Consider the following 11392-nt stretch of genomic DNA (forward strand, 5'->3'; position numbering starts at 1 on the left):
TAATGTGGTTAGAGGGTAGTTCACCCCCAAAATGGACCCCCATGGAGACTTGAATTCATGGATATGTTTTTGTCGCATTCCTAAGCCAATAATTTGATGGCCAATAATTTGATGGTTCCGGTAGGAGACTGGAACTGCTGCCTACCAGTCCGCTGGTCATTAAATTATTGGCTTAGGAATGCGGCAAACGAAAAAAATATCTATGAATTCATATCTCCATGGGGTGACTAATCGATAGAAAAAAATATTTTTCTGGGGTGCCTTCCACACCACACCTTTAACTACGGTTTAACTATACTGTTCACCACTATCACCGTTGTGGTGTGAACTCTGCCATACACTTCACGTAAGTTTTAAAACAATGTTTTTATAGTTGTAATTATAGTGCTTGGTTCACTGGTGGTGTGAGTGTGATGCTACCACCAGGGAACTGTCAGTTCCTTTGGAAGGGTTGGGGGGTGTTTAAGTTACATGCTGAGTCAGTGGACAGACAAACGGATATGTGACTACACTCAGCGCCCGGAAATCCTGTGGTCCCATCAGAAAGACACCTTATGGCATCAAATATGAAAGCAAATTAGGACAGGGTGATAAGCAGAAAATCTAATATCACAACACTTTGGACCAAATACTTTGATAGCGATATTGTGGCAATACATTTTTATTTTTTTGAACAATTTCTAAAATAGCAGCTCTACAAGCTCACAATGCCTTACAATGTGTGCTGTAGATCAGCTATTTTAGCTTTTTCTTCCTTTCTTTTTTTCCTTTTTACATTTTGAAAATGTTTGAAAGTATAAAATAGAGCTTAAGTAATTAAAACCAGGAAAAACAATATGCACGATATGCAAAATCCCAGGATTGGCTTTAGGACCTAAAGCATATAAATTGGATACTTCTAAGTGTTCTATATAAGTGAAAGCAATGACAGATGACACACAGTCAAGTAAAAATATACAATATATTTGTTGTATAAACTTGTACACAATGTCTTGGACATTTAGTTTTACATATACTATACATAAAGTAATAGGGTCACTTTCACATCCTTCATGATTTTGGAGAAAATGCCCTACCCTCCTCTCCCCTCCCCTCCCCATTATGACCACCAAATTGTATGTACAGCTTTACAAAACACATACCAGACAAAACAGCCCTTGGATGCACTTTAAGAGGCTGTGACAAGATACAGTTGCCTTATAAAAGATACAAAATAAAAGTCCCTGAAAATATCTCTCTGAGGTAATCTCACATCAGTCCAACTCCTTTCATGTCACCTACTCAGAGCTCACTCATTTCATAAAGACAAGACTGGCAGTCGAGAACGGATAATTATATGTCATGTTTTCCCTTAATATAATTATGCCACGGGAAGATTAGCTGCAGAATGAAGACTGAATGAACAGTGAAAACAATGTGAATTCCTTTAGAGGTTGGAAAACGTGTACAGTTGAGCCGTTTCAAAGCATGACAAAAGACAATCCTTTGCACTGTATCGCCACACAGTAAAATCCACATTATTTAAGGTGCCGTACGTGACATTTTTTGGTTAATTGTGTGTGTTTGTTAAATAACAGGGGTCTCCCGTCTCTCCAACTCTTTCAGATGGGACACCAATTTCATCCCATCAGGAGAGAGGACCCGTTTATCAGCATCAATTTTATAGTGTTCCAATTAAATAAATAAAAATCACCACTTCCAATTTCACTTGTTTATCCTGTATTCTGTATGAGCTTTCTCTCCTTATTGGATGAAATTGGTGCCCAGACCTGAAAATGTATGTTCTGTTTACTAAAGAAAGAAAAAAAAATATATCACTTTAATACACCCCCTTTAACTCTGAGAGTGTACAAGCCTAACTAAATGGACCTGGATGAGTTACATTTGTAACTCAAGAGTTACAAATGAACACTGAGGATTTTGCTGTGCAGTTACCGGAAGCAGACATACTGTAGATACATTTGGTGTTAAGGTGCAGTAAAGGCCACAGGAACAGACAATATGAATTATATGAGGGACATGAGGTACTATTATGTCCTTGATAGAACATAATAGTACGCAAAATGATGCAGTTGTAATCAACAGAATGTACAAAGATAGTTGCTGGACAAATATATTTCACCACTGATTATTTCTGTGATGGCAAACCATAGAAAAGATTTAAAGCGCAACCACAAGTGGCTAAAGTTACTGTATTTTCCATGTAAAGATATTAGTGAAGGTATTCTGGGTAAAATTCAGGGTAAAATGCATTCAATGGTCAGTCCATTCTGCTGTGAGAGAGCTGCATTCGAGGAAGATTGTACGATAATTCAAGGCCAGCTTACTGTAGTAGCTTATTTGCCTCAGCTAGAGTACCATCAAATCGGATTGGTCCCAGAAAAAAACATTCGGAAAGGCCAATGTCTTTCTTCAGACCAACAAGGCAAATTAACCATAAACCTTGATTTATACTTAGTTGTGCGGTGCGCCAGGCACGCACGCACCAACAAAAAAAAACAGATCCACAAGCTCACAAGCTGTTCTGAGCTTGTACATTGGCTATTTTTGGTGTGCGACACAGCATGCAGCCAAGTATAAATCAGGCATGAGCGTTACAAAGAAACACACATCCACTTTTACAGCTGGTGAATAACAAATAACAGTCAGTTAATAAGAGCCATTATCAAATGTCCTGTGATTAGTACTGCCCACCACCAAGCATCTTACCATGAGTACCATGTATGGGGGGGATTACAAAAGCAATCCTTGTGTCAATTATTTAAGGCATCAGAGATTGGAACCTAATGGAGATTATGTACTACTATGCAAAAGAAGGGGTGCATGCATACCATGAAAAAGAAACACAAAAAGGTAAACCTTTATTGATCCCGCGGGGGAAATTCTGTTTCAGTGAGCTGCGGGCTGCTTAGATGGTCATGATGACTGCACGAGAGAGCTATAAGGGGTTAATTCGTCTTGCTCAGGAACGCTGTGACACGTAGACTGGGCGGACCCCAGTCTACTGAACCTGGGGACCTCTGTACCCACTCAGCTATGGCCGTGAAGAGATCGACATAGAGGCTTTTGCTGACTGACTGACTCGCTGCCTGCTGCTGTGTTCACACTAGCAGCAAAAAAGCGACTGGCTACAAGCCATTTCCAATGGAAGCCATGATGCCCCGACACCCCTTGCTGCGTGACGAGCTACAGAAACTACAAAAAAGGTTGAACTGGCTTCAACTTTTTTCCAGCGCTCCAATGAAGCGTCAATGAACCCCATTTTTTGTTTCACCATTTAATTCAAACTCCCCTTCTTTCTCTCTCCACACCATTTCTGCTTCTAATAGAGCACCGAAGTCTGACGTAATTCACGCATCCTACCTGGGTCGCGTTTTCCCCCCCCCATTCTGAATTCCCATAGACGTGTTTAATATGGCGTCATATAAGAACTGTGTTCCAAAAATAAACAAATGATCCCGGCGGTTTGACTCTTATGGATATGAAGCATCAACTGACGGTGAGAAAACGCTAATGTTACTTCTACCAAATTAGTAAAATTTTCGCCGGAAACAGACTGTATCAAATATGATAGACTGACTATCACAAACGACACAGAGCCTCCTCCCTGACAATATCGCCGAGACAGTTTGTTTATTTTTGGACCACAATTCTTATATGAGACGATTCTAAGATGACCCAAAGTTATTCTCCATAGAGGAAATGACTTCCGCGACCCAGGGGATGAACGAGTGACATCAGGACTTCTGTACTCTATGGGGGGGAAACATATTCTTGACAATGCCATCAGCCAGGTCCCTGTTCTTTATATTTTCGATTATAATTTTTCTTCGCTCGTTGCTCTCACACAAGGATGCACGCATGATGACATCAACGAGCATGTTGAGCAAAAGCCTCAACCGCAACTCGGCAACAGTGAAGCAGACGACTTGGTGTCGAATTGTAGCTTTTGTTTCTGCTAGCATGAAAACAGCAGCAGGCAGTCAGCTCAGCCAGCCTGGCATCTTGACTAGGCTACGGAATGCAACGGAGAGGGTCCAAAGTCTGGTCTAACCCTCATCATGTGGACTCCAGTGTGTCCAACTGGAAGACATTGTGATTGGTCGGCGTGGTGAAGAAGAGCTTCTCATTGGTCGTGGTGGAACGGTTGTCGCAGGGACTGTGCAGCGTCCTCTCAAAGTCCAGGAGCTGGCCCATGAAGTTGAAGTTCGGGGAAATGTTGGACTTCTTCCTCTTGACGAAGTCGTAGGCGTCGTTCAGAGACAGGTCCAGCCTCTGCATCAGGTAGGCCACGGTGACCGTGACCGAGCGACTGATGCCTGCCAGACAGTGGACCAGGATGCCACATTGCTTGGACCGCGCCTCATCTGTGAGAAAAACGTGAAGAACAACAGCTGCTGATGAATATTCATAGGGATGGGCAAAATATATATAGAAATACGCGATCTAGCGATCTAGACGGTTATGAACATTTTTATGAGTTATGAAAATGTTCTACTGTACCACTCGTCCTATACATAATAACATCATATAAAGTTAAGGAAAAGGCTAGTCCGGAATTCTCCTTTAAAGCTTTATTTTGTACACATAAATCGTTTTGAAATGTTTTGAAAAATGCACAAGAAAATATAAATATATTATCGTCACAATAGGATATTATCTTTATCTTCACAATATTGATATTGAGGTAAATATTGAGGGAGGATTGTCATTCAAACTTGCACAAGGAAGTCAGATCGTCACATCAACAGATCATTTCGTACAGTAAACGTGTCCACACCTTGTTTAAAATGGCACCTTACAACTGATGGTAATTTCCTTCTAAGTTACACTGCATCCACTGTCAAATCCTGAGTGTTGAGATAACGCAACTCTGAGTGTACAAATGGAACCAAATGCACCACTAAGTGTCCATTTGTTTCCAAATATATACAATAACACTAAGGATTTCACTACATACACATTTTATTCAGTTCAATGTAGGCCTAACAAGTGCCACATGGAATATATATACGGTACATATATTCATGTAAATTCATACTTATTCATCCATATCAATATGTATGCCCTTTCATAGCCTCATATTGTTCCTATAGTTTCTTCATACTATTTTTTATTCATACATGTATTGAGAAGTTATGGTGTAAATATGTTTAATACTTGTTGCTGTTCTCTACATTGCACCAACCTTTCCAGGTAAAATCCCTCACATGCACATTATGGTCATAATCTATATACTGTATGTGCAAACATATATGGTGATATGAACATTTATGATTCCCATTCTCTAACTCATTTAGCCTTTAGGATTATTATTATAGTAGTCAATATGATACTCTTTGACTACATTAATACTGGATCTATACCCGTTAATAGCTCATACCCCACGCTAATCCCGGGGGAGTCCAAGTGCAGTGTGCCAAGCATAAATCTCCTGGTTTCTGGTACTTAATTCCTGATACTAATGCTTTACTGCCATAAACTCTTTATTATCGTTACAGTATTTACTCCTCGATGTATACTTTTTCTGTACTGTGTTGCATAACCGGCAAAATCTATCCACACTCACTAATTTCTCCTCGATAAGAGTATGCCTCACATCCTCTTTTAAACTTGTTTACAGATATCATCAAACTGAGTGTCAAGGAGCTGACGCCCTGCATCGCCACAATCAGGATATGTGTGCACCGTAACTCATGACCTGACGATCAAACAGCCATGTTTCCTTCCTCCTTTCTACCACTAAACCCTGAACATGGAACGCTGCCAAGCAAACCACCGCGCACGCACACACACACACACACACACACACACACACACACACACACACACACACACACACACACACACACACACACACACACACACACACACACACACACACACACACACACACACACAGACACCTGTGGTTTCAAGTGGAGGCGTGAGAACTGAAGATGGGTTACGTTTAGCAAAAGTACACTTCAGACTTAGTTATGCTGATGTGCTGCCACAAAAGAAAAAGCATTGTAAATATGACTGTGCTGCTGTTATCCTCAGGGCTAGGCAACCTTAGGCACGGGTGCCAACATTGGCACAGGGGAGGGTGATCACTGGCACAATGGCATAAGTGTGAAAGAGAGGTTTTTTCTTTTAAATTTAAATCAAGTCCCCTCACATCCATATACAAATGACATCCTACACATCATTCTACATTCATTCAAACTCCTAACTCTGACTGGGGAGGGAGTCTGGGAGATGGGTGGGTTATTGAGTCTAATGATCATTAGATCCTGATGCGAAAGAAAATATTTCTAAAGAAGAAAGAAATAAAGGTTGTTATGTATATGGACAATCAAAATCAGTTGGAAATATTACATTTTGACGTGGTGTCATAATTAAACTTAATTTTGATATGGCACACTGACTATCAAAGAAATGAAACACTTAATGTCAAAAAGGTTGCCGACCCCTAACCATTCAGTTATTTGTTGTGTATGTGTTCTTTGTGTATCTCGAGAACCACTTCACACTTAGTGCGCTTCGCCAGAGACCCAATTGAGTGTGGAGCCTGGTGTGAGAAGTAGGTCAGATCAGCAGTACTCCAGAAATATCTATAAATCCACAAATCCCCCTATATATATAGATATCCCTGCTGTTATCAAGGAGATGTCATTGTATTGACGTCATGGGCTGGCCTCCGAGTACTACAGTATGATAATGGATGCTGCACTAAGTGCTCTGACAACAGGTATTGCATAACAGGGGCATAGGTTCCAAAGGCATCACACACAAGTGTATAAAAAAGGTCTGTCTGTCACTGTCTGTCTGTCTGTCTGTCTGTCTGTCTGTCTATCTATCACGCAAACTTATAGTTACTTATATTTACTTACAGTAAATGTGTTGAAATGCTGAAATGCTTTTTTTCCAGTTTTAGTCATAGTCTTTTGAATCAAATTCCAATTAGTTTTAGTCATATTTTAGTCATCTGAAATGTTAGTCTTGTTTTAGTTGACTAGATATCATACATTTATAGTCGACTAAATCTACGGTTGATTTAGTCGACTAAAATGTATTTTGGCGGGCCTTGATGCCGTCGTAATGGCTGATTTTACAATTGGTTGCATGATGAAAACGCGTTGTGAGCTTGTAGATCTGCTATTTTCAGAACGCAACCAAGTGCAACCAAGCATAAAATGACTTGTCGTAGTTCTACTGGATCTCTTCTCCACTAGTCACTCCCTAAAATTTTAGTCTAGTTTTTATTTGTTGACAAAATTGTCAATATATTTACTCTTAGTTTTAGTCATTATAGCTTAGTTTTTTTGTTTTTATTTAGTTTTCGTCAGTGAAAAAAGGTAGTCGACGAACATTTTTCGTCACTGTTTTAGTCGACGAAATCAACACTGATTTGCTTAACATGGGTCAGCCAACGAGCCATACTCACCAATGAAAGAGATGGCCTCCGGGAAGAACTGAGACAGATTCTGACTCCAGTGGTCCGAGATGGGGATCTGCTTGTACCTGAAGTGTCCGTCGTGTTCGAACATGTTGGGGAGGTTGGGCGTGACGTTCAGGATGTACTTGATGTTGTACTGGGACAGCACGTCCAGGTTGGCCGAGTCTTTGGCACAGCCCAGGTACAGGTAGGGAATGATCTGGACCGGGAAGGCGGGCTGATTGCCGACGGGGACGGGGCTTTCCTCCGACTCCGTGGCGCTACTGCTGCTGGGCTCGCGGTCCGACTCGCCGTCGGAACAGTCGGAGCTGATCCGGAGGTTTCCCAGCCCCATGACGGACAGCGGCGGAGACGAACCGGGCCAGGAGCCGTCGTGGAGAGTCTCACAATGTTCCGGGTATTCCGTCTTGAACTTGAGAAATCCCCCTGGAACAAGAGGCAAAGTGCGTTGTTAACCACATGAACCCCTAGCGTCCCTAATAGCCGATCTCCATGCTTTTAATGTGACGCATTGTGAGCTGAGTAGATTGGCTGTTGTCGGCAAAGAGATTTGGTGTAGAGGCAAATACTAGCAGACCTACTATAGAGCCATGTGGGACCATGGTCATCTAAATATGTAGGCCCAGGGTTGAAGTAGAATGGTAAATGGTGCATTTATATAGCGCTTTTATCCAAAGCGCTTTACATAAGATTACATTACATTCACCCATTCACACACATTCACACACCGATGGCGGAGGAAACCGTGCAAGACACCGACCTGCTCATTGGGAGCAATTAGGGGTTCAGCGTCTTGCTCAAGGACACTTCGACACTAACTCTGGGGGAGCCCGGGATCGAACTGGGAACCGACAGTACTAAAACCCATTTCACAGACGTAGGTTTAAATCCACTCCTCAGGTTAATGTGACCTACACGCATCAAGGATTGAAGCTACTTGACGCCTAAACAATACTCAGTATTAGGACGCTGTCGCTTGCCAAAAGGGGCTGATTTTCGGCAAGCGGTTCATCTTTCCCCAAACAAGCCATTTGTGATATGCATGCCTGGTCCTGTTGGAGCAAAAACACAGTGCAGCCATTTTGGAATTTTAATTGAGAATCTCAGTGACAGTCCAGACACCCAAAATGTGTGAGACATAAGCTACTCTCAAATGCTGCTGAATATATAATAATATGAATACATGAATCCCTCTAACAACATGCCAATCTATAATAATGTTAACTAATTACAATTCTATTTCCAAACTTCAAAAGTAGACACAAGAAAGTAGACAGTAGAAACCTTCACATTATTAAAGCTGTATTTGTGTTAATTACATTATTATAAGCATGAACCTGAATTTATTCCATCAATTTACTCCATCGTGTGGCTTTTCAAAAAGAACAGATCTACAAGCTAACAACACTTTGCAAGCTTGTAGATCAGTAGTTTTTTTGACAGGCGACCTACTACGGAGTAAACAACTCCTCATCATCACATGACTTTTTGATTACAAGCTCACAATGATGTGAGCTTGTAGATCAGCAATTTTCAAATGGCTGAAATGTATGTAGGGCTAAAGTGGTTAATGTATGTTTTGTAATAATAATCAAAATCTACAAAGTAACTAGTAACTCAAGTACAATATTTGCCTCTGAGATGTAATGGAATAGAAGTAAAAGTACTGAAAATTAAAGTAAATAAAAATAAATAAAAAACTCAAAATTGTACTCAAGTACAGTACTTGAGTACATGTACTTAGTTACTTTACACCACATGGGCCAAATCTTTGTATTTACCTTCCAGGTAATACGCTTGGCAACCGTCCTCCCACAGCTTGTGGAGCAGCAGCCCCAAGACCGAGCCCCCCGACCCGGACGGGGGGTCCGTGTTGTTGGGGGTCCCGGTCCAGTCCGCGGTGGTCTCGTCGTACAGCAGCACCGTGTCGCCTGTGGCGCACCGCCGCACGAACCTCTCCTTGTCCTCGTGGTTGGAGATGCAGGTCCGCACAGGGATGTTGCCCTTCCTGAACCTATAAGGATCGATAGATAGGCCTGTCACAGTTATTACATAATCGCCTGATCGCAATTATTTGAGATAATCGCGATATCATTTTTTCATATTAAAAAAGTTCATATATTTAAAAAATAATAATCAAAAATGGAGTGGAAATAGCAGATCAAGCTCAAAACGGGTTCCACTATTAACGTTTATTTTCAAGTATAAAATGTGTTATTTATTTGTCATATCTGCCCTGTACAACTTTTGTTTACTGAGGCTAAAAGCCAAACAGAACTGTCATTTTCATTCATAATGTTCCAATAATGTTCAAGGCAGTGTTCATTTTGACAGCAAATTCTGTTTTAGTCTTTACATATCTCTTTTGAATAACACACCATTTAGTTGTGTATATAGTCCTATTAAAGTCATCTGAAATTGTTTAGTCTTAGTCTAGTCTTAGTCGACTAAATATCAAAATCTTAGTCTTTTATCTTAGTAAACAAAAGTAACACTGGTCCAAGGACGGAAACACAAAATCGTACAAGACAGTAACAAGTAGTAAAATTGTGTCATAATAATAAATCGTGACAGCCATAACCTGGAACGCATCTGTGTCATTTTTTGATTTGAGCTAAAAAGCATTATTTTACACTTTGGCTATTCAAAAATAGCAGATAAAGCTCATGCTTGTAGATCTGCTATTTTTGAAAAATCGTGAAAATGTGTGCAAATATTTGAATATATATATTTTTAAAGCAAACATTTTTAACTCAAATCTTTGCTTCTGGGACCCCCTGGAACTACATATTTTGAGATGGGGGTCCGACCCCCAAATACAAATGTGGGGGTCCTTGACATTAAAAAGTTTGAGCACCACTGATGAACATACGTTTTTTCAGAATACTGTTGGGATTTAGGAGACATGTAGAATCGGCTTCAGGTCTTAATGGGTTGTTAACAGAACTGTACCTGCGGAGCATCAGGCCCGGCACGGCCACGTTGATGGCCGTGAAGACGTGGGACGCCTCGTACAGCTCGTGCGGCCGGCAGTCCAGCACGAGCACACCCGGACCCGGACCCGAACCCGAACCTGAACCTCCACCACCCCCGCCGCCGCCGGACTCCTCCAACTGGAGCCGCAGCCATTCCACGCTTTTACAACACGGCTTCGGCTCCGTCGTCGTCGTCACATTGTTCGACATGTTCTCGAACTCAGTAATAACATATTATAAGACTTTTTTGTCTCTCCAACTGCTACATTGTTTGTTTCGAATGAAAGTCACGAGGGTACAATGTTTCACTGTTAAAAAAAACAACTAAAACTAAAGCCAACTGACTAACGCATGCCGCACGCGCCGCTTATAACTAGGTCTGATATGATAAAAAGCGGATATTTCTTTTTACACATCGCGCTCCTTCGGGTTTTCTTCTCCGACGAAGAAAAGATTTCCTCCTCTTCATCTTTCCACGTCCATTAGGTCATGGTAATGGTCATAATAACGCATAGATAGACGCTTATTACACGTTAATTCGTGTATTAAATGTCAAGTTAAAAACGTCTAAACAACAGTTAGTTGAACTTCTCTCTCTCTCTCGCTACTCGCTTGTCTCTCTGTGTGTGTGTGTGTGTGTGTGTATGTGTATGTGTTGTGTGTGTGTACGCGCGCGCTGCGTGCACGTGCTCGTTCATTCCGACGCATGAAGGATTTCTCTTTTTCTTTTTTTTTCACTCTGGTTGACAGTAGAACCAGTGTTGCCAGATTTTAAGCAGAAATAAGCAATCAGGTCTATGAAAACAAGCCCAACAATATGTAATAATAATAATAATATAATCATACAGGTATAAAAATACATTACTTATATATATACAAGCTCACGATGTGTTGTGAGCTTGTAGATCTGAATTATTTATTTATTTTAATGTTGGGGAAAAAAGTGAAAAATTCTGAATACTTTAACAACACAAAT

General features: G+C 40.9%; 1 protein-coding gene across 1 annotated transcript; it reads right to left on the reverse strand.

Annotated features, from left to right (window-relative positions):
* Window positions 1-653: 653 nt before the first annotated feature.
* LOC311052856 (dual specificity protein phosphatase 7-like) lies at window positions 654-11045 on the reverse strand. Its single transcript, XM_084068087.1, has 4 exons — window positions 10394-11045; window positions 9223-9455; window positions 7430-7867; window positions 654-4367 (listed from the first exon to the last, which is right to left on the reverse strand). Exons 1-4 carry the CDS (start codon window positions 10624-10626, stop codon window positions 4060-4062), a joined length of 1212 nt encoding a protein of 403 aa, XP_083924213.1. The 5' UTR covers window positions 10627-11045; the 3' UTR covers window positions 654-4059.
* Window positions 11046-11392: the final 347 nt, after the last annotated feature.

Source organism: Gymnoscopelus microlampas (genome assembly GCF_963454915.1).
Source record: "Gymnoscopelus microlampas genome assembly, chromosome: 10".
In the NCBI taxonomy this organism is placed as follows: domain Eukaryota; kingdom Metazoa; phylum Chordata; class Actinopteri; order Myctophiformes; family Myctophidae; genus Gymnoscopelus; species Gymnoscopelus microlampas.

Excerpts from the sequence above, each read along its gene's own strand:
- LOC311052856 (XM_084068087.1), bottom strand. The coding sequence starts at position 10,626 with ATGTCGAACAATGTGACGACGACGACGGAGCCGAAGCCGTGTTGTAAA. Across the intron at positions 9,456-10,393 it reads CCGGGCCTGATGCTCCGCAG|GTTCAGGAAGGGCAACATCC; the intron begins GTACAGTTCTGT and ends CGATCCTTATAG. Across the intron at positions 7,868-9,222 it reads CCAAGCGTATTACCTGGAAG|GGGGATTTCTCAAGTTCAAG; the intron begins GTAAATACAAAG and ends CTCTTGTTCCAG.